The following is a 23,032-nucleotide window of genomic DNA, read 5'->3' on the forward strand; positions in this document are numbered from 1 at the left end:
TTTTTAGGCCTATAAATTCAAGCAATGACATATGGGCACCTGCATGAATTGATTATACCTAAATAATCCTCTGTCTGACCCTGGATAGCAACATCTGGCCTGCTCAGGTGTCCTTGATCAAGTCACACAATCACAGATGATGTTGGCTAACCTTGGTGTGCAGTCTGAAGAAGAAGCATGAAATAACTTGTTAAAATGATAATTTATACTAAAAAAAAAAAAACACACCCCAAAACAAAACAGTAAAACAGATTTTGCTTGGTGTGACTGTGTGTGACCGTCAGGTCGTGGATGCTTTATGGACATCAGCGGGTTGAGGCTGGATAAACTCCCTTCCCCCCTACGTGCGCGCGCGTGTGCGAGTCTGGCAGCGTAACATCTGTGCGTACGCGGTCGTGATTGTTGTGAAGATGGCGGAGGGGGAGACAGAGAAGGAATATGACACACGAAAAGCTATCGAGGAGCTCCGAGAGCGGTTCCAGGGTTTGACCACGGCATTAAAAGAGAGTTCGCAGCCTCCGTTGGAAGCTTCCCTGCATTTCTGCCAGGAGTTTTGCCAGGTTAGCGCCTTCTCCTGCTGCTCATCCCGGGCACCCTGCAGCCCCTCTGGCTTCCTGGCCGAGGATGCGCGTCTACGTTTGCTACAACAATGTAGCTAAGGAGCTAGCTGTCTAGCTAGCTGCCTGGTGTTTCAAGATGGGGAAAAAAACGCCGCTCCCCTTTACAGGCTTTCTGTCAGTAATTTTTATCTGTAGCTTGGGTCTATTTGCAAAGTCTGAATATCCACACGACGAGAGGCTACTCCACTGTACACGCATTATGCTTGTATTAATCGTATTTTCCAGGCCAGATAGCTAATAGCCGATGGATGGTGCTAGCTGGTATGCAGGGTCCCCCTGTCCTGTGCAGTGGTCATGCTGTGCAAAAAATGGATAGCCCCGTTAGCGAGATTTTACAGGGCGATTGCATTGATTTGCATGGAATTACATGAATGCAACCTCGAGGGTAATAGAATTCTAACGTTCTAGCAGTGTATCTACATGCTTCTTGAAGTTTTAGCTTGATATAAAAGTGAGTTACTTTTGTGAAGCTGTTGTACCGCTAGATTAATGATTTTTCCAAGGTGCTAGCCCAGGCCTTGTTCATTAATTAATCCAGCGAACCAGATGAATGGATGGATGTGTCCATTAGAGTCTTAGATAGAGCACCAGCGAAAAATCTTAGTTTGATGTCAGGGTAGCAACAGATCTTCATGAAACTGCCTGAGACTTGAAAAATGCAAGTGTGGCAGTGGTGGGCTCTGACTCCATTACACATCCTCCTCATTAATTTGTCCCGATCACGGAACCATCATGTAAGGTCTCCGCTTCTCTGATTTGCATCTGATATAACGAGGTCATAACGATAAATTAGAGTGAGATTATTAGTTTGTGTCTGTTCCACTTTAAGTCTAAGAATGAATCTATTCAACTTGAAGTTATTTGGGGAAAAAACAACAACATACGAGCCGCGGACTGTTGTTGCATTTGTACGCATGAAAGCCACGATGTAAATTTATTGTATCTTAAAAGGACAAGTGCGTGAACGCAGTGATTTAGAATGAAATGGATGGTCATGAATATTGTGTGTGTAGAAGAAATGGAGGGACTTTTCAGAGATGAAGGTCAGGCGTTACATGAGCCGAGGGGAAGGAAAAAAAGGGGGAGGATAGAAATGGCTTTTTTTGTGGAACTACACGTAACTTTGGTGCTCTGTTTGGTGTCCAGATTCAGAATTATAATCATAAATGTACATAATTGATTGTTTACCATATTTGAAAGTGTGCTGTGACTCTTTAAAAATCAAATGAATTTTAATATTAAAGTTACAATACAGCCCAATGAACCTAGGATGTGTGTGCTCAGAATTTTGTTTGGACCAATTACTGATGTAGAGGCATCGCTTGCTGTGTGTTTTGCTGCTCCAAGCTTAAATCTTTTAAAATGCTCTAAAAGGCCCCCAAATAGTTAAGATTTAAGTAGTAAAGGACTTATAACAACTGTTATTTATTTATTGTTTAGTCTGTCATTTAGTTTTGAATCTACAGGTCCTTCTCAAAAAATTAGCATACTGTGATAAAGTTCATTATTTCCTGTAATGTACTGATAAACATTAGACTTTCATATATTTTAGATTCATTACACACAACTGAAGTAGTTCAAGCCTTTTATTGTTTTAATATTGATGGTTTTGGCAAAAAAATAAAGAAAAACCAAAAATCCCTTTTTTCAAAAAAATTAGCATATCATGAAAAGGTACTCTAAACGAGCTATTAACCTTATCATCTGATTCAACGAATTAACTCTAAACACCTACAAAAGATTTCCGAGGCTTTTAAAAACTCCCAGCCTGGTTCATTACTCAAAACCGCAATCATGGGTAAGACTGCTGACCTGACTGCTGTCCAGAAGGCCATTATTGACACCCTCAAGCAAGAGGGTAAGACACAAAAACACATGTCTGAGCGAATAGGCTTTTCACAAAGCGCTGTATCAAGGCACCTTAATGGGGCCTGTGTAGGAAGGACAAACATGTGGCAGAAAACACTGTACAACCAGAAGAGGTGACCAGACCCTGAGAAAGATAGTGGAGAATGGCCGATTCCAGACCTTGGGGGAGACCTGCGGAAGCAGTGGACTGAGTCTGTAGTACAAACATCCACAGCCACCGTGCACAGGCGCGTGCAGGCATTCCCCAGGTCAAGCCACTTTTGAATCAGAAACAGTGACAGAAGCACCTGACCTGGGCTACAGAGAAGCAGCACTGGACCGTTGATCAGTGGTCCAAAATGCATTTTTTGGATGGAAGCAAATTTTGCATGTCATTCAGCATCAAGGTGCCAGAGTCTGGAGGAAGACTGGGGAGAAGGAAATGCCAAAATGCCTGAAGTCCAGTGTCAAGTACCCACAGTCAGTGATGGTCTGGGGTGCCATGTCAGCTGCTGGTGTTGGTCCAGTGTGTTTTATCAAGGGCAGGGTCAATGCAGCCAGCTATCAGGAGATTTTGGAGCACTTCATGCTTCCATCTGCTGAAAATCTTTATGGAGATGAAGATTTCATTTTTCATCACGACCTGTCACCTGCTCACAGTTCCAAAACCATTGGTAAATGTCCTAAAGCTGTTGAGTCGATCCACTGGACGGTAAGAAAGTTCTTGAAAACATTTCGTCTCTCATCCAACGGACTTCTTCAGTTCAGAGAGTGGCTGATAATGTCCCAGCTTATAAACCCTGTGGGGTGTGGTCAGTGCTTTTCACATTCCAACGACCATCGTTAAACCCATCTGGCTCCTCAACGATTGTTGGTGGAGGTGTCATAGGGGGTCGCCGAGATGTGAGTTACACCTTTGTATGCTAATGAGGGTCATTAAGACACATCACCTGGGTCAATCCGCTGAGACAATCTTTTTAGGAGTTTCGAAAGGACACAAAGTCTCTTGGATGAGAGACGAAACGTTTTCAAGAACTTTCTTAACGTCCAGTGGATCGACTCAACAGCTTTTGGATAACCATGACCTGGATGACTGAGAACCTACACAAACACTGGTAAATGGTTTACTGACCGTGGCATTACTGTGCTCAATTGGCCTGCTAACTCTCCTGACCTGAACCCCATCGAGAATCTATGGGATATTGTGAAGAGGAAGTAGAGAGACACCAGACCTAACACTGTAGATGAGCTTAAGGCTGCCATCAAAGCATCCTGGGCCTCCATAACACCTCAGCAGTGCCACGGGCTGATTGCCGCCATGCCGCATTGAAACAGTCATTTCTGCAAAAGGATTCCCGACCAAGTATTGAGTGCATAATTGAACATAATTATTTTAAGGTTGACTTTTTTTGTATTCAAAACTCTTTTCTTTATTGGTCGGATGAAATATGCTATTTTTTTGAGATAGGGATTTTTGGTTTTTCTTTATTTTTTTGCCAAAATCATCAATATTAAAACAATAAAAGGCTTGAACTACTTCAGTTGTGTGTAATGAATCTAAAATATATGAAAGTCTAATGTTTATCAGTACATTACAGGAAATAGTGAACTTTATCACAATATGCTAATTTTTTGAGAAGGACCTGTCTAAGGCATTCAAAAATACTGAAGGAATCCCATCACAAGTCAGTGGGTGTTTTATCAAGTGGTTATCTCCTTTAATTATTCAGAAACAATAGAAGAAGAAGTTAACTTTACTACTATACACTTGAGGAAATCCTGTCAACACTTTCTATACGCGTGCAGTATGTCACACACTAGACACATAGGCCATACATCTTCTTCTTTTCCTTTCGGCTTTTCCCTTCAGGGGTCGCCACAGCGAATCAATTTCCTCCATCTAGCCCTGTCCTTTGAATCCTCTTCTCTCACACATAGGCCATACATATGCAATGAAAAGTATATGGAGTGTCGAAGTGAAGCAGTTTGTGTGGTTGGGTGCCTTGCTCAAGGTTGAGGAGGAAGAGGTGAAAGCACCAGCCCACACTATGCCAGGCATGGGCAGACGACAGCCTCTGGGCCATTTGCAGCCCGTTAGGCTTTGGAAACCAGCCCACCAAACTTGTTTAAACTATCATTCATTTTCTGAAATAAATTCAGTTGTAAACTATTTTTTTACAGTAATTCTTGCATATATATGCTTTTCTGCCTCCCAATGGCCAAAACCTTTTATGCAATGGTTTTTACATGTTATTTGCATTAGTACAAGTAAACACTACATCCTTCTGCTCCTCATCTGTTCCTCACTAGTCAAAAATTTTGTCCACCCCTGCTCTATACTGTGGTCTGTACATGTCTTGAACTGGCAACCTTCCGGTCCCCAAGTCAAGTCCATAGGGACGTTACATGAAGCTGTCTAATATATGTAGTGCTTGGTAAAAATATTAGAGATTTTCACGTTTGTTCGAAAAAATCTAATTTTTTTTTACATTTGTCTACAGATATCATTACTTTATCATCAGCTGTTAACTTGATTTTCTTAATCTATCAGTTGGTTTATTCTTATTGTAGTATTTTTATTTAACCAGGTCCTTGTGGAACATGCTGGTCGTTGGAAAACTGATGAGGATCCACTGCCTTTGCTGGAGGTCTACATTGTGGCCATCCTCAGCTTCGCTAAGGCGTCTTCCTGTCTCTCCTCCGAATGTGAAAATGCGCCGCTCCTACTTGAAAAGTTAGCGTTGTGAGTACAAACTCTTACATGGTTGCATCTCTCTGAGTTTTTGAAGCTTTTATTTATTTTCTTAATGTTTCAGCCAGTAATTTTTTTCTGAACGTGATGTGTGATATAAATGAAACTGGACAGAAATAGAATACTAATTGTATGATGTAAAGCATCTTCATGAACCTTAGCCTTTCTTTACTAATGTAACTTTGGTGTGGCAAGAGTTGGATGATTTTAAGGTTGAAAATTAGTTTGCTCTGTTGCTTCTCTTATCTCATCAGATATCACATTCAGGATTAAAGCATTTTAAAAAAAAGAAAAAAAGGAAAGGACATTTTAATGTGAAAAGTTTGGAAATTCTTTAAAAATTTTGAACATTGGTTTTACGATGTATGCTTAAACAAACTACTATCATTATTTGTGGAATCTTAATGAACCACTGCTTCAGAGGGACTAACAAAGAAGAAAGAAAAACACAATGTACTTTATTAACCCCTCTTGGGAAAATTGTTTTTCCATTCATGCCTTTCCATATATTTTTGACATGCCTGTATGTATATGCAGGCTCCTGGAACACACGCACACAGAGTGGTGGGCTACTGTGCCTCTAACGCCATTGAGGCCATAGTTGTCTCCTAGTAACAATTCCGGTACCCTGTTTAGCTGTGGAAAAGTCCGAACAAGTGTTTGGTTTTTTTAATCTTTCCATAACTTTCTTAGTCACTGGTTACTCTTAACCAAATTCTTAATTGTTTGTAAATGTAAATAAGTACTAGAATGGTTATTGATGAACTGCTGACCAGTGCAGGATTTATCCTGCCTGTCAGCTAATGTCACTGGGATACGCTTTGCTCATCCCACCTTTGACAATAAGTGGTTATATCCAATGGACGGCTATTGTCAATCTAATACATGTTAAAAAGGATTAGCTGATTATCAATTTTCCATGTTTTACACAGCCTACAATGTCCTAGCCTTCTCTGGAATCCGGCTTGTATGATAAATTATTAATGACATTTAATGATCAGAAATTCTCAGCTGTTTTTACATTCTCAGAGCATGACACAACAGCGACAACTTGTCAGTTATAAAGTATATACAAAATGTCACACTGACTTTCCATCATAACATTTAAGTTATTTCTACCCTGAATTCGTGAAGTGTATTTTTACATCCTTGACCTGAATGTAATGGTAACAAATGACTGTTTTGGATTTACAGGAGTTGTGTGGAATTGCTGTTCTTACTGCCGCAGCATGTTCCTGGTGCCTTATGGGAGGAGTTTCAGTCCTCCATGATGGTCAGTATCCCCAGGGTTATTTTTAAAGCAACAAGCATTGAAAATATTTTCAGTAATGACAGTACATTTAATAGTTTAGTTCATTGTTAAAAAGTAATGAAAACAGAGGGCCTTAATGATTTCAGTCTGCAGATTTTCTTTTCAGGAACATTTTTCTGAAATGGTCTGCTCACTGGGTGCTTTTTTTAAAATTTTTTTTTGAAGGAACAGTTGAGAAATGTACTGCAGTAACAGTTTTGACAATTGGCATTCAAAGTATGTTTCACTGGGATTTTAGGAACTTATTTACAACTTATTTATTATTCTTCTCTTCCAGTTGGCACACAACCTTTTTCAAGACAGTGGGTGTACACAGCTTCGCATGCTCTCACTTTTGGCACAGCAGGATGGCGTCTGGTCCAACACCACACTAAGCAGCATCCTGTCTAGTCAGGTCCCTCAAACCGAGCAAGGTTTGTTTTTAATTTTAGCTAATTCGAGTTTATAATTAGGATTGACAAAAGTGTGCATTACAGTTTAGTGAGTTGTTTCTGTCTTCTCTTGCTTTTGTTTAGTTCATGAGTATCTGGAGTTTGAAGGTCCCACGCTTCTAAACATGAGGATAAAGCATCTAATCAAAGTGGACAGTGTTGATAAAGCTGCTGTCCTTGCAAAGATGTGTGCAGAATATGCGGGATATGAAGGAAAAGGAAACTTCAAACAAACGTACTTGCTTTGCATTTGTATGACAAAAAGTCAGGAGCAACTAATGGAAGAGGTAAGAAATGATACACAAAAGCATGTTTAGCCCTTGACCTAACAAATGGCCCAGTCATAAAACCAAAATATAAAGAAAACTTTTGCGTGCGTGTGTATGTGTGTCTGTAAGATGTTTAGTGAATAAAATGGACTATTGGATTAAAACTGATTGACAAGCAAAAGTACTAATCATTTAGCATTTGTTTCGTATTTCATAATGAATGCTTTGTGTATTTACTCTCATTTAGATTAAATTAAATGTGTTCTTGATCATGTCTTTCTCTTCCTCCCTGGTAGATTGCATCCATAGACTGTAAAGATGCTCTTGAAATGATCTGCAACTTGGAGTCAGAGGGCGATGAAAAAGGAGCTCTTTGCTTATGTTCCGTCTTTCTCAAGAGACAGCTTCTTCAAGCAGAAGTTTATTGTGCCTGGTGAGTGTTGCTGTTTGTTTCAGATACTTTAAGAACATATTTTCAATTCAGGTGATATTTGTCCAACCTGACACAAGCTCCAATGAACTTTTGGAGAAAGACATCATTGCTGTTAAACTGGATTCATTCTGGTGCACGTCTCTCAATGGATTATAATTGGGAGTTGATAAGAATGGGTTTGTAAGAATATACTGCAAATGACTTTACCTATTTGATCCATGACTGCTTTGCAACATCAGAAGTCTATTTTGTACTAATCATCTAAGTAACACAAAGCATGAAATAGAAATTTTTGACTGTTTCCTGCTGTTTTGTAGGCAGCATGGTATACTACGTAATTGTGAAAGTATTGCTTGATTGTGTTTAACAGATGTGTTTGTAATGTTTTGCAGGGAACTTACACTGTTCTGGAGTAAGCTACTCATGCGTTTAGAGTCATCAGCTGATGTGTTCCTTGGGCAAAGCAAAGAGATGGCTCTTCTCTGTAGAAGTGTTTGTCATATTCTATTTTTAATCAAAGTAATCCAAAATGAGGTAAGCAAAATAGTGATCAAATTTTATAGCTGATTGTAGACCCATTACTCTTGCAGTATACTGCATAAACAGTGACTAACAGTAACAGATGCAGACTAACTGCATCTTTCAAAGAGATCTTGGCCCTTGTTATTTATGTTTTTTTCTATGTCTGTAGGTTGGAGAGGTAGGACTCCCAGTGTGTGTAGAAATGTGCATTCAGGCCCTGAAAATGACCTCCAGTGACCATAAGGATAGCAAATCTACCATCTGCAAGACTATTTCCTGCCTCTTGCCGACTGATCTAGAGGTGAAGCGTGCTTGCCAGTTGACAGAGTTCCTGCTCCAGCCTACCATTGACTCGTATTATGCTGTGGAGTCACTGTACAATGAACCTGATCAAAAGCCTGAGGAAGATGGGAGCCTACCAGTGCCCAACTCCTTGCGGTGTGAGTTGCTGCTGGCTTTGAAGACACAGTGGCCTTTCGATCCAGAGTTCTGGGACTGGAAAACACTTAAACGCAACTGCTTGGCACTGATGGGCGAGGAGGCAGCTATTGTTTCATCTATTGACACACTCAATGACACAGATGAACAGGAGGTAGAAAGTGCACTCAGCAAACACCCTGAGTATAGAGACCTTGAGGATTTTCTCTTAACCACTACAAATGAACTCAATGAAATCACAGATGAAAGAGAAAAAAACAGAGAGGCTAAAAAACTCCGGGAGCAGGGTTTTGTATCTGCACGGTTCAGAAATTGGCGAGCCTACATGCAGTATTGTGTTTTGTGTGACAAAGAGTTCCTGGGTCATCGAATTGTACGCCACGCGCAGAAACATTTCAAAGATGGGGTATATCTGTGTCCAATTTGTGCTGACAGTTTTGAAAGTAGGGAGATTTTAGAGCCTCATGTAGCATCACATGTAAAGCAATCTTGCAAAGAAAGACTAGCTGCAATGAAAGCTGCTCGGAAGGTAACCAAACCACCTCAGTCCCCTAAAAGTCCATCAAAAAATTCAAAATATGTTGCCAAGTTGGGTAGTCCTGTTAAAGTTGAATCTCAAATTGGCAACCAATTGGCAACTCCTGTTAAGATAGAACAAACCACATCTGACACAAATTTAAGTCAAGACTGTTTCTGTCCTGTCAAAAACTGTTCCAAGGCATTCAAGTTTTTCCGTAACCTCATGGCTCATGTCAGATCTCACAAAGATGACGAAGAAGCCATGAGGTTCTTAGAGATACAAAAACAGAAAGTGGTGTGCCAGTACTGCCGACGTCAGTTTGTTAATGTCCGGCATCTTAATGATCATTTGCAGATGCACTGTGGCAGCAAACCATACTTTTGCATTCAGTTGGATTGCAAAGCCAATTTTAACTCCAATTCTGAGCTTCTCATGCATCGAAAAACACATCCTGAATTTAAGGCCCAGTGCATGTTCCCTAACTGTGGCCAAGTTTTCAGTGAGGCATACTTATTGTATGATCATGAGGCTCAGCATTACCTTACTTACACCTGCCAAACAGAAAACTGTGGCAAAGTATTCTACTCACAGTCCCAGTTCTTATCTCACCAAGAGAGTCATTGTAGAAATGATGCAGTAATTAGTTTTCCCATCCCAAACCAAAACCCTCCTGTCACTCCAAATGTTCCGCCACCACAAGAGAACACCCCGAACATTGAAGGAATTAATACAGTTGCAAATATTACGGAAGCATCTAATGAAACGACATCTCCATGCACATTACCAGAGGGTGCTAAAGAAGCAATTCCTTTAAGAGTGAAGCACTCGATCGAAAGCATGCTGAATTCTTCATTAAATTATGAAGTAGAAGAACCACAGAAATGCTACACTCCCCTCACGAACTCCACTCCAGCACCAGTCGTTGTGAAAAGTGCACCCGAGACTCCTTTGATGCTCTTAAACCTGGTTGAACAGAGTGAGATTGCTCCAGTAAATTCCGCACCCAGCACCACAAATACTGTTGTGAATCAACAGGGTGAAGGAGTTACTAATATTCAAGGCAATGAAATTCATATGAATAATGTCAAAGTCAGTCAAGTTCAGATTCATCATGTCCAAGGCAATGAAGTTCAGATTCATCATGTCCAAGGCAATGAAGTTCAGATTCATCATGTCCAAGGCAATGAAGTTCAGGCTAATAATGTCCAAGGCAATGAAGTTCAGACTCATCATGTCCAAGGCAATGAAGTTCAGACTTGTAATGTCCAAGGCAATGAAGTTCAGACTTGTAATGTCCAAGGCAATGAAGTTCAGACTCGTAATGTCCAAGGCAATGGAATTCAGATTCATAATATCCAAAGTAATGAAATTGTAAAAGTGATTCCTCAAATAATGTCTCCAAATCAAATCAAGACAGAGATTCCTTCTTTTTTGCAAGGATATCCTTCCAGCACACCAGCTGTAAATTCTGGCAGTGAGGAGAACCTGCATTGTTGCCCCTTTAATGACTGTACAAGGTCATACAGCACAAACAAAAGTCTGTCCAGGCATGTGAAGAAGCAACACCCTGAAATATTTGAAGACTGGAAATTAGCAAAGAAATACAACAAGGTTGCCAAAATCACAGCAAAAAAGACTGGACCAACTTCATCTTATCAGTCTCAGCATGCAGGGAACAGGCCATCGAATCAGCCGGAAATACTATGCAACAATACTGGGATGCAGCAAATGGATTACCGTGCAGGATGTTCAAGCTCACCTGCCCAATGTTATCCTGGATCAGTCGAGCCTGTGCCTATCACCCCAATGGTGAACCCCACACTGTATCCAACATGGGGAAGTTCAAATAATCCCAGTGGAATGATGCAGCCAGACATGTCCCAATCATGGTCTGCACCTCCTATGAATAACTGTTATTCAGATGGGTTCAACATGAATGAATACCCCTCACGGAGCTATCCTCAGTGGCAGTCGGATCCTTACCAGAACACAGCATCGCTTCCAACTGATAGTGATCATTCAGTGGCACCTATGCATGGCACCATGATGGCACATGCTCCTTCAGATTCAAGTTTAATGTCCCAGTATGTGTCCAGTTCTCTGATGCTTGACAATGCAGGACAAATTCATAATGGAGGGCAACAGTATGGACTAATGAACCAGGAATCCAGTGGAGACAATGTGGATGTGAGAAAAAGCAGCACAAGTATGACAGGCCAGTCAGGAAACGGAAATGGTAATGGTATTTCAACAATCGACAGCCTCCCTGAAGCAAGTTACCACACACCATTTTCAGAGCGCGAAAACTCGGCTCTGTCTCATGCTACACCAACTGATGTTCGTATGAAATGTCTGAGCCCAGAGGCTCAAATTCCAATAAAACCTACACATGAAATTGTTAAAACAGAGAATATGTCAACTCCTTGTTATGGACCAATTGACAATACCGCTAATGGCATGCTCACACCACCGAGTGCCACCCATACAGATGCGGCTTTTGAAGAAGACTCTCCTAATGTGGACTGCGAGGCTAACACCTCAGACGAAAAAGCTGGTGATCCTGACACGGCAAAAGGGAAACGCAGCAGACTGAGCAAGCGAACTAAATGGCCAGCCATCATTAAGGATGGCAAGGTCATCTGCAGGAGATGCTTCAGAGAGTTCACGAGCACCAAGTCTCTTGGGGGGCACTTGTCAAAACGTTCACAGTGCAGACCTGTAGATGAAATTGACCTAACTGCTGATCTGCCAACATCTTTTCTTGATTTTCTCAATGATCCCCATGTCCCTGACACGAATGGAGGAATATTCAACCTGTCAAATGGGGATTTCTCGCAAGAATCTTGCAGCTTGACCACTTTGACTTCTTCCATGGCATTGAAACAAGAGCCCCAAAATACAAATATAATGGACTATCCACACTCCCTACCTGTTTCCTCTGATAACCAACAAGACAAGCCAGTAGAGTTGATGAATCCCACCCTTGCTTTACCACATCAAGAGGATCACTTGATGGAAATTTCACATGCCTTTCAACGGCTGGATTTGATCGAGGCTGCCCAAGGGAAGATGCGGAGTGTCCTGTCATTAGAAGAGAACGTCACCAAGTGTGAATCAACCCAAGACATTGAAAAAAGAAAAATATTGAGTAAAAGTGATGACAGACCACCTGAAAAAGTCAACAAACCTTTTAAATGTGAGCAGGATGACTGTGAGTACTCTTTCATGACAAAAGAGGCATTATTCAGACACTTGAGTAAAATGCATGACTACTCTAATGAGATGATAGAGGAGCTAAAAAGAACTCCTTCCAAACTCTCTCCATATCCTTGTCAGATATGCCCCAAAACATTCACAAGAACAACAGGTTTGAGAATTCACTATGAAAAAGTCCATAAATTGTCAAAAGCAGATATTCAGAAGCTTAAGATTAGCGCTCGAAATAGGCGTGCATTTAGGCTCAACAAGGATAGCATCTTAATTAGCTGTGCAACTGATGGCAATAGCAGCTCCACAGCACAACCTACAGCAATATTACCAGCTATAAAGCAAGAACCACTTGACATTGCAATTGCTCCTCAAAACGAAAAAACTGACAGTCAAGATACTCTTCAGATCTCCTCACCAGGAAATGCAGTTATTCAGGGCTTTTCACCAGAAGTATCAACTGTTACACAGTTACCATCACCTCACAGCTGTTTGACAGACAACTCACTTTTTGAGGTGGCACCATCCATTCATGAAAACACCCCAGAGCAACCAAATGTGGCTGCTGTACATAAGAGCCCTGATGTAAAACAGAAATCTAGAATTAAAAAGACAGAAATTCAGGATAAACTTAGTCCGCCTAGCAAAGCAAAGGTGCAGCAAGGACATCCAGATGCATCAATAAGCAATGCAAATGATCCCAAATCCAGTTCTATGACTGCATCCACATCATCCTCCCCAGAGAAACCTAGCAGCTCTAAAAACACACCATTAAAGGATGAAACTCCGAGAAAAGACAAAGCTCAGAAAAAGCTGAGCCTCAAAATGTGTGATGCAGAGAATGCCTACAGTCCGTATAGACCATATCGCTGTGTACATGAAGGATGCACTGCAGCATTCACCATCCAGCACAACCTGATTCTTCATTACAGGGCCATGCATCAGGCAGCACTGCCCCCCAGCAAACCTGAAGCTGAGACTGAAAAAGCTATTGTTCAAGTTGTACAACAGAGCAATCAGAGCATAGAGAAAGATAATGAAGTCAGGTGTCAAGTGAAAGATTGTTCTAGAGTGTTCATGGGAATCACAAGGTTAGTGCAGCATTACTTGTTACTTCACAAATTTTCCCGTGACAAAGCCACAGCTATGATGGCCAGCATGACCATAGGGCCCTTTAACTGTGACCGGCCAGAGTGTGCGCTCCCCTTCAACTCGGTGGAAAAGTACATTGAGCACATTAAAAATTACCACAAGGAAATTGCCATCTCTGAAAGCGGCTTGGTTGATCCCACTTTTAAGTGCGAGTATGAAGGATGTGATCGTGTTTACACAACTAAATCAAATCTTCTCCGTCACCTGATCAAAAAGCATGATTATGTTTACGATCCTAAAACAACTGATGGAAGAAGGACTAAGTCGGTAGGACTCTTTACAGGTGTTGGCAATGGTAAAGAGAATATGGAAAATAAGTTCAAAGTTAAGAAGAAAAACAATAAAAAGAAAGAAGGAAAGTCCATTGAACACTGGACTAGTTTTGGAAAGCCAACACTAAAATCCCACGAGGAGGCATCAGCAATGTGCACCAAAAAGTCTGCCCTGCAGTACCCATGCATGATCATAGGCTGTGATGCAGTGGAACGGGCCGAAAGAAGTATTTTTAAGCATTACACCACTCATGGCCTCACTGAAAGATACATTGAAGACCAGAGGAGTCAGTTCATTTTCTGCAAAAAGTTCCCACGAACAAGATTCAAAGATACAAACAAATCAGAGGGCATGTCAAGCTCATCTTCTGAGGAGACTGAGCCAGAAGAGGTTGAAAAGGTCAATGACCAGAAAATGGATGAGTTTGAGGAGAGAATAGACCAAGAAGAGAGCAAGACGTCTAAGGACAGTAGTGCAGAATCTCAAGCTTCTAATGGGACAGAAGCAGGAATCAAAAGAGGCCGTCCCAGAAAACCTGCACAACCTACACCAGCTTGTCCAGAGAGGATGCAGTCACTTAGGAATCGTTTGACTGTTAACAGTTCAAGAGAAAACTCAAATCCTGGTACTCCCACAACCCCAGAGCAACAGGATGATGGGGTGACTCCAGGGTCCTTCAAGCCTTTAGGACTTGAGGACTCTTTTCTTAAGTTTTTGGAAACCTCGGAATCAGCACACTCAACTAAACGTAAATTAAATGACAAATCTAGTGCTGAATTGCCGTCTAAAAGACAACAAACTGTAAAACAGAAAACAACTATGAAAAGTAGAATCACTGGCTGTGAAAATCTTGTGGACTTCAGAAATCCCCTTAATCTCAAATCAGTGAACAATGTCAAAATCGTGATAGATAAAACATTTTCAGATGGAGCAGACCATTTGCTAAAGCAGCTACAAGATATGAAGCCAATAGTAAAAATAAAACGGTGGCTTTATAGCGGATCATAGCCCGATATTTTTCAAACCGATCTAACTCAGGATTTGAGAAGTAATGCTGCAGAATGGTTCGTTTGTTAATGCGTCAGATTTCCAACTGATAACATTGTGGTCACACTTAACATTGAAATCGCCTATTTTATACTCTGAAAAAAAAATGTCTTGGATGATTTTAAGTATGTATGTTAGTTCTAATAACCAGGTAATCTATAGGGCATAGATTTTAGAAACATGTTTGTATTTATGCTTAGTACTGAATTTTTTTTTGGAGACTTTTAAAGAAAAAACAATGTTTTTATATATCCCTATGGGATTTCAAGTTCTGTTTGTATTTATTTCATTCTTTTTAAACACTAGTAGACCTATCTGTAATATTTACATGTCTTCCACAAAGTGTTCAATAAAATGATATACTGGTTCTTTTTTTAAAAAAATGATTGGTGTTAATTTTATATACCCACAGCTGTCAACTTGTCATCACGACCTGTGCCTAATTAGTTTGACAAACACTTAAATTAAGCTTTTTACTTTGTTTACGCTTTCATAAATTGCACATTTACATGACTTGTCAGTTATTTGCATGAACTGCATATAATTTGTTTCCTAGCCTAAATTTGAAATTTTTTAAATTGTTTCTTTTTGACACAGAATGATGCGGATGCATTATGACCAAAAATCATTAAACTAAGCCAGCCCTGTTTTTCTGATATCTAATAAACATTTATAGTTGAAAATGCATAATCTAAGGTTTCTTTAGTATCGTTACTAATAAAAATACATATGCATATTATTATTTCATTATAAGTATTGACAGAGGTATCCTTAAATCATTTTTTTACATCTATGAATATGAACAATCGGATACAGCAAATACACTTATACATACAGTGATTCCACATGGAAGCAGTAGCGTCTGATTTATCGGGGGTGTTCAACACCAGCAATGCTGATATTGTCAACTAATGTTAAAACAAAGGAAGGAATATGATCATCGCGGTTGATTTTACATGTTTGATAATTTGGTATCTTGAGGCTTTTACAATGAAAAATAGTGACGTTTTTAAAATTACGTAATACTTTATAGGTACTACTAAGAAACGAACATACGCGTTTACACGTTGAGTTGAACGCAACTTGTTCCGTAAACGTCACACTGGCGGGTAAATGTTACTTCGTAACGGAACAGCGTAAGCAACAGTTTTAGCTAACTTTTTGACCCTAAATCTGGCACCGGATTATCCTTGTTATAAAAGAACCGTAACACGTCGGTGCTGCTAACATGACTACTTCATCTGTTTCAAAGGTGACGTAACATTTCGTTGTACATTTTACCTTAACGTCAAAAACTTAGATGGGCTGTTGTGAAGAACACCGCCACGTCAAAAAAATAAATAAAAATCAAGTGTTTTTGTTTATGTTTACATTCACTCTAACTCACCTTTGACATTTTAGGGCTGTTTTGTCTTCAAGCCGAGTGCTAAGAAGAAAAAGACACTCAGTTTGGGTGAGTTATGACCTATTTGAGTACGAGAACGTTTTAATTTAGTTAATAGAGAGTTGCCCTCATTGTGATACCATGTCTCCACAGAAGATCATTTCACCCACGGCTGCGAAGATGCTGAGAATAGTCAAACAAGATTTCAAATTTGCCAACATCTATGGGACAAAATTAAAACTGATTCCGAGGTAAGAATACACAAGAATTCAAAATGCTTCATTAAAAATGTGTTGTCAGAATTCTGCTTGAATTATGTGGCTGAAATCGTCCAGATCTGTATCTATTGCTCCCCTTAAAGTTGTGTGTTGCCACTTTTTCATTTGCATGCAATCTATAAATTGTAGTGATATGAGGTTTCCCTAATTGTGTGTGCAGTTTATCAATAGAAAATGATATTTGCGTTTTGTGTGTTTGTGTCAGATAGCAGCAGTGATAACATAGCATTCTGACTTTATGTATCCTTCTCTTATTAATGCATACAGACCCATTGTAATAAAATGTTTTATTGTGCAGCAATGGCCTTAATAAAAAAAAAAGATTCCCATTCTTTAATCCCTCTGTTATCTTTGAATTTTTAATTCTTTAATTAATAATGTAATTGTTTTATTTCAAAAAGAGTTTGAACAAGTTTGCTATGTTTCCTGTAAGATTTTACAGGATGAGCTCTACAGGAACATTTTGGACAGCTTACTGGACTTCACAAAGAAGTGCTCCGTCACTCGCCAGCACAGTGACTGGGCCTCACAGATGAGGGCCAGTGAGATTCCCACAGCGGCTCTTGTGCTTGGTATGTGGGGAACATTTGACATCTACTGGCTGGCTGACCACACATTGACCAATTTAGAGTACAATGAAAACAAACCATTTCAACTTCATTTTTGTCATCAGCCTCATGGTATGTATTTGAGAAAGCTGTCTTTTCAATGCATCTTCCTTCAGGTGTGAACGTTCCAGACCATGAGATGACTTTTCAGAGTCTGTTTGAGCTACTCCAGCAGTCTGTTACTCCTTTTGTGACATCCATACAGGCCAAAGAGTGTGGAGGTTCGGGATTTCTTCACCAAAGCATCGTTTTTTGGAACAATATTTACATTGGCATGTACCCCTGCACAGATTGTGCTTTTAACTCATTATATCATCTGCATTATATTTACAGCATTGAAGCATTTGATGAAGAGGGTCCTGGAGAGGTTAATGGGTACTACCGTGGTTGATGATGATGAAGAAGAAGAGGAGGCTGAACAGAACAGTGCTCTGCTCCACAAGAATGTGTACTGCTCCCTCTCTACGCTATGTGATTGGTATGATTCAAAAACAAAGGTAGGAACATGAAGCTCAACCTGGGTGCATTTTGTCAGTAGTTGCATAAAAATAGTGTAAAAACCTGACATTGCTTTTTTTACTGTTTCAGAAATCCAGAACTGGTACTCCTGGGAAAAAACGTAACTCTTCTTCAGATGAGCAGCAGCCCCCCATTGTAATTATTTTCAAAGATTTGGAGGCCTTCAATCCAAAGGTTCTTCAGGACTTTATACTCATTTGCAGGTAAGTAGATACTTTTTAACTTTCTTAAGCAGTGGAACATTGGTCCTTTTTGTCCAATAATGATAGCAAAGGAAGCTAAAATTAAAAACAAAACAAAACCCAGACAAGGACGACTCCTGATGTCTCAAGAAGTGTATTTAGACTCAGATTCACGTCACACTCTGTATCTGGTAGACTAAAATGTATGTTTGGATGGGGGCCACAGTATTGAGTCACCCTGATGGGTGGAGACAGCATGAGTCATTCAATTAGATTTCACATATCAGTAAAGATAAGAACTTGTATTCAGAAGAAAAATGAATCCAGATGCTTTGATGGAAGTTTTGATTCATTTTCTTAATTAATGAAACTGCTATAAAATTTCTGAAATAAAGGAATTAAGTTTGGAATGAGGCAGATCTGAGTCAAGTGACATCACCACAGTGTGTAATGTCCCTTAAATGACAGAATATTGACAGGACATGACAGAACAATGATTACTCTGTGACAGCATGTTTTTTTGCTGCCAGTTCTTTTAAGATTTTTCACAAGTTGGTGGAGTTGGCATTTTCTCCTTTTGTAATTGCATCATCCTGTTTATAAAATAACAATAAAAGATCGTCAGCACCTGTAAGGCTTTCAGTTAAATTAAAATAATTAAAGTATTTATGAGGCTGATTCAATTCAGTAAATTAAAATGTGAAAACGACTGTTCTCTACTCCACAGCCGGTACATTGAACGCCTCCCTCTGATGTTCATCTTTGGTATCGCTACATCACCCAGCACCATCCAACACATGCTGCCCCACTCTGTGTCCTCCCTGCTGTGTATTGAGCTCTTCCAGTCTCTGGCCTGCACTCAGCATCTGTCCACAGTCATTGACAAGGTGCCACCTCAAGCTGATGCTATATTAGCATAGCATCACAATTGTTTTGGTCCCAATTCATCAGATTTGTGCTTTTTTTGTTGTTGTTGACCTCATCCCCAATCTTAATGAATATTGATTACTGTATATTGGATTGTTAATATATGTCATAGTTGAGTTAACGACATTGAAAAGTTCTTTATATTCCATAATTGTACAACATTTTAACAACAAACTTGTTTGCAAAGTTTTAACAGGTGAATGCAAAACAATGCAGCCTTTATAGAATGTTTTAAATTGAATTTGGGTTATTGAAAATGAAAGCAGTTTATTGATTGAATGATCCGCCAATATGTGAGGAGCAGATTTGTCTACCAAGGGAAATCCATGCAAAGGACACAATTACAATGTTTATACAGTATGTACTGTGCAATGTCACACATACAGTTCTCTGTAGCCGTGACTGAAATCACTCTACATGATGGAAAAATGTTGTTTGTAATATACAGATAGACACACAATACAGGTGGCTAATACATTGCTTTTAAATGAAATACCATTGTTAATCAGGTTTTTTGGCTTGTCTGTATTTGTAGTTGATCCTGACACATCACTTCCCGTTTAAGCTCAACGGCAAGGTGATGCAGGTTCTGATGAGCATCTTCCTCTACCACGATTTCTCAGTGAGAAATTTCACCAAAGGCATCCAGGTAACCTGGTTTTTATCCATCTACATATTGTAGATGTAATTTATGTTTGTTTTTTAAAAAGCTATTTTGTCTTGGTACAGCTAGCACTGCTGGAACACTTCCACTCTCAACCACTGAGTGTTCTTTGCTGTAATAAGAAGGAGGCTCTGCGCAATATGACAAAGCTCAGTGACAGTAACTTGGAAAAGATCAGGCTTCTACCGTCCTTCAAGAGGTATGTACTCACAATTAGGTTAATAAAGAGTTTCTCTTTCGTTATTCTGATGAATCTATCAAATGTACATTCAAGCTTTTAAGTCTAACCTTTGGGGTTTTTTTGCCAGATATGTAGAAAAGCAGGAAACTCAGGATCAAGTGAATCTTTTGACAAATGATGGTCATGTCAAGGTACATTTAATTTATCAACTTGAGGAAATGTATAGTGCACATACCTAGACAGAATCTAATACTTTGTTCTTTTTTTTGTCTGTTTTTAGGAAGTGTGTCAGAAGCTGATAAAAGACCTTCATAAATATCACAAGAACTTCTATCCTGTCCTGAGGTGTCTCCATACTCTGACCTCATCTTTACCTCGATACCCACTCGGGAAACAGGCAAGAATTGTATACTTTAATAATTGTGCACAACAAAATTGAACAAATGAACAAAAAATTGAAATTGGAAGTTGAAGGAACAGGTTGTTTTCTTTTAACTGGCTTGTATCTGTGTGTAACAGCTTAGAGAGCTCTACTTAGTATGTCTGGAGAAGAATGTATGGGAGAATGAAGACTATCTGACAGCCATGAAACTTCTCAAGTAAGTCTGATCTTTTAAACTAAATGTCAGGAAGACAGACCAAAGCATGTGCATCATTGTCAGCCTTAAAATACTGACTTAACAGCTGTTATTCCATCGAACTTAACTCACAATGAAGTTGGTTAGAATATACCACCAGGGGGCAGTGCACACTGTGGACAATATATGGAGGATAATTGCTCCTCCTGGTGATCAAATAGCTGTTACTCTACAGTAAAATAAGGTTTTATGTTGAGATTTTACTTTACAATCCTAACTTAAAATCTGCCATCACCAGTCTCTTCATTTTCCCATTTATGTTTTGACATAAATTGTGAACTCCATCCAGGATGCTGGCCAAAGATGAGCTGGTCCGTATGCTACAGAGGTGTGAGGAAATTTTGCAACCTGTCAAGTCAAAGAAGATGAGGAACACTGTTGTCCAACTAAAAGACTTACTCACAACGTTTAAACAATTGGACAGTAAGTATTTACTACTACTAGTGGAGGGAGATCATGTACTCCACGTTACTCTGTTTATAGAAAAATGAAACAAAAAACACGTAACTCGGGTAGCAAAGGTGATGAAAATGAGATGAAGACCTTGAGAAAACTAGCTCAAGATCAAATTTCAACTTTTGTACACTCAGAAACTGGATAAGATAGAAAGATGATGGAGATCTCAGACCATAGATCAAAGCACTAGCTTTTCTATCCTGAGGTATTTTTGCACATATCTCAGGAACCAGATAAAATAGAAAGATGAACCAAAACGCATTATATTTAGGGAGGCAAGGGAATGAAAATTAGATCATAACCATGACCTTGAAAACTTTGTCTGGGTCACATTTTCACTTTTATACCTTTTTAGGTAAACATCTCTGAAACCTCATGACAGATAGAATGTACCAGTTCCATGTTGGATCATGGGTCTTTTATTAAATGACCCTGACCTATGAAAATAGGTCAGGGTAAAATTTTGAATTCAGTGGTGTCGCGGGATGTTGCAGCTTCTGACTGCCTTGTTGTCTTTGGTTTTTATATTGTCAACAGCAGTTTCTGCTGAAACTCCATGTGTGGAAGACACTATAACATCTCCAGTGAAAGATCTTCAGAAGAAAACAGATCTGTTCCAGCTGCAGAAGGTTTTTTTTTAAATTTTATTTTATGAAGTGGTGTCATCAAAGCTCCGAGGATTCTCCACTTTGATTCATAAATTCTTGTTTTTTCCTTTTACGTTATAGACACTGCTGGAGATGAACCGGTCTAGGAGAGCCAAAAGACTGAGCCCATTCGAGGCTCTGCGAAATGAAGCTGTGGAATTTATAGACAATTTAGTGAAGTAAGATTTGCAATGTTTTCGATTGACAAAATGGCAAGGATATTAAACTTTTAAACGGTATAATCTGGAAGAGAGATTCCTCTACAGCTAACATCTTTCTTCCATTCAGGAGCCATTTATCTCCCCCTGAGTCTCAGACACTGAATGAAGTTTGTTACTATAGTTCTTCTGCTACTGTGAGGCGTCACCTCAATGCAACACCTCGAACCTCCATCCAGGCTGCTCTCAGCAGTCCCTACTATTATCTTCAGGTACGACTTTCTCATACCATCAATTACGAAACATTTAACATGAGAAGCTTAAAGCACCCAACCGTACTATATTTGTGATGCTTGTTTCTATCAGATTCTATTACAGTAGTTGTTATTACTGAAGCATGTGACTTGGAAAAAATGTGAACAGAACTCTTTCCTCTGAATCTTCTTTCAGAATGAGATTCTAAAGACTGATGATGGATCTGTTTCCAATACCGCCCCTGACATCTGCATCGCATATAAACTCCACCTGGAGTGCGGCAGGCTAATAAACCTTTACGACTGGCTTGAAGTGAGTTTATGTGGTACTGTAGATACATTTGGCTAATCCATCCCCCATATCCTGAACTTTTACCTGAATGTTATCGGCTGGAGGCTGTATTGATCCTGAAGACCAATGAGTCACTTTAGCTTGGAGTTGATCGGACATGTTTGTTTTCAGGCTTATTCCACTGTGGTCTCTGCTGCTGAGGGTAACGATTCAGATTCTGGTGCTACTGGTAAGGTGGACGAGATCAAACAGTATCCTTCATTATCTGCAAACTTCCATCATTTTAATATGAGTGAACGGGTGACATTTGGGTCAGTGGTAATAGTCAGGCTTCACTGCAGATGACATTTTTTATTAGGAAATATTTAATTTTTGACCAAAGTTTAAGTCACAAGTAACATGAAAACAAAACTAATTCCTCAGCTTGAGCTGTAGTGCCCGTTTCATCCAAGCGGTGTCAGAACTTGAATTTCTGGGCTTCATCAAGCCCACCAAGCAGAAGACCGACCACGTGGCTCGACTCACATGGGGAGGGTGCTGACCCAGCAGTCAATAACCAAGACTACACTCTTTTCTACGCACATCTGTGGCTGCTGTCTCCGATCAAGCTTTACTTGGGTTCAAATTTAAGATACTTTCCCCTCTAATAAAATATGAACTGAATGTGACAAAACTTTGTTTTTCTGAAGTTTGTGTTTAAGGGAAAACCATAGCAGGCACTGAATGTTCCAACATTTGTATGCAGAGAAGGATATTTCAGTGAATAAATACCTTACTCTTTTGGAGGCTGAAGTACAGATGCATTGAATAAGACAAATACTGTCATAGTAAATGTCAGATTTTGGATAAACATTCTTCAGATTAGCATTTTTTGGCAAGATATTCGAGGATCAAAATTTCTTCTCATTTACTGTGAAACGTTTTTAATAAGATCAGTTACTTCAAAGCTTTTCTCAATTCTTAAGGTTAGTGTATTGTTTAGTCCAATAGGTAGATTTGTTGTTAAGTGATAAAAGCCAA

The 23,032-nt window shown here is 39.6% G+C and overlaps 2 protein-coding genes across 3 annotated transcripts; both read left to right on the forward strand.

The window, feature by feature from the left end:
- The first annotated feature begins 410 nt into the window (after positions 1 to 410).
- On the forward strand, positions 411 to 15,183 carry znf292a (zinc finger protein 292a). Its single transcript, XM_068339731.1, has 9 exons — positions 411 to 560; positions 5,057 to 5,211; positions 6,415 to 6,493; positions 6,810 to 6,945; positions 7,048 to 7,250; positions 7,529 to 7,665; positions 8,058 to 8,199; positions 8,357 to 10,189; positions 10,490 to 15,183. Exons 1-9 carry the CDS (start codon positions 411 to 413, stop codon positions 14,783 to 14,785), a joined length of 7,131 nt encoding a protein of 2,376 aa, XP_068195832.1. The 3' UTR covers positions 14,786 to 15,183.
- Positions 15,184 to 15,938: 755 nt separating this feature from the next.
- Positions 15,939 to 22,799, forward strand: orc3 (origin recognition complex, subunit 3). 2 transcript variants are annotated; one of them, XM_068339175.1, is made up of 20 exons: positions 15,939 to 16,076; positions 16,226 to 16,277; positions 16,362 to 16,459; positions 16,920 to 17,058; positions 17,211 to 17,315; positions 17,428 to 17,591; positions 17,683 to 17,816; positions 18,523 to 18,682; positions 19,258 to 19,371; positions 19,452 to 19,585; positions 19,695 to 19,758; positions 19,848 to 19,964; positions 20,087 to 20,166; positions 20,495 to 20,628; positions 21,199 to 21,290; positions 21,390 to 21,487; positions 21,597 to 21,738; positions 21,917 to 22,033; positions 22,184 to 22,263; positions 22,448 to 22,799. In XM_068339175.1, the coding sequence occupies exons 1-20, from the start codon at positions 16,053 to 16,055 to the stop codon at positions 22,551 to 22,553; spliced, it is 2,154 nt and encodes a 717-aa protein (XP_068195276.1). In that variant the 5' UTR covers positions 15,939 to 16,052; the 3' UTR covers positions 22,554 to 22,799. The 2 variants fall into 2 exon arrangements, with proteins under 2 accessions (XP_068195276.1, XP_068195277.1); XM_068339176.1 differs by having other exon boundaries at positions 21,202 to 21,290.
- Positions 22,800 to 23,032: the final 233 nt, after the last annotated feature.

The sequence above is a fragment of the Antennarius striatus genome, chromosome 17 (assembly GCF_040054535.1).
Source record: "Antennarius striatus isolate MH-2024 chromosome 17, ASM4005453v1, whole genome shotgun sequence".
In the NCBI taxonomy this organism is placed as follows: Eukaryota; Metazoa; Chordata; class Actinopteri; order Lophiiformes; family Antennariidae; genus Antennarius; species Antennarius striatus.

What these genes read in the sequence shown, in the direction of transcription:
- znf292a (XM_068339731.1), top strand. Translation starts at nt 411, where the DNA reads ATGGCGGAGGGGGAGACAGAGAAGGAATATGACACACGAAAAGCTATC. An exon ending in AGGAGCAACTAATGGAAGAG is followed by an intron (nt 7,251 to 7,528) that starts GTAAGAAATGAT and finishes CCTCCCTGGTAG; the next exon opens with ATTGCATCCATAGACTGTAA. An exon ending in TCAAAGTAATCCAAAATGAG is followed by an intron (nt 8,200 to 8,356) that starts GTAAGCAAAATA and finishes CTATGTCTGTAG; the next exon opens with GTTGGAGAGGTAGGACTCCC.
- orc3 (XM_068339175.1), top strand. Translation starts at nt 16,053, where the DNA reads ATGACTACTTCATCTGTTTCAAAG. An exon ending in ACAGCCATGAAACTTCTCAA is followed by an intron (nt 20,167 to 20,494) that starts GTAAGTCTGATC and finishes AACTCCATCCAG; the next exon opens with GATGCTGGCCAAAGATGAGC. An exon ending in ACCTTTACGACTGGCTTGAA is followed by an intron (nt 22,034 to 22,183) that starts GTGAGTTTATGT and finishes GTTTGTTTTCAG; the next exon opens with GCTTATTCCACTGTGGTCTC.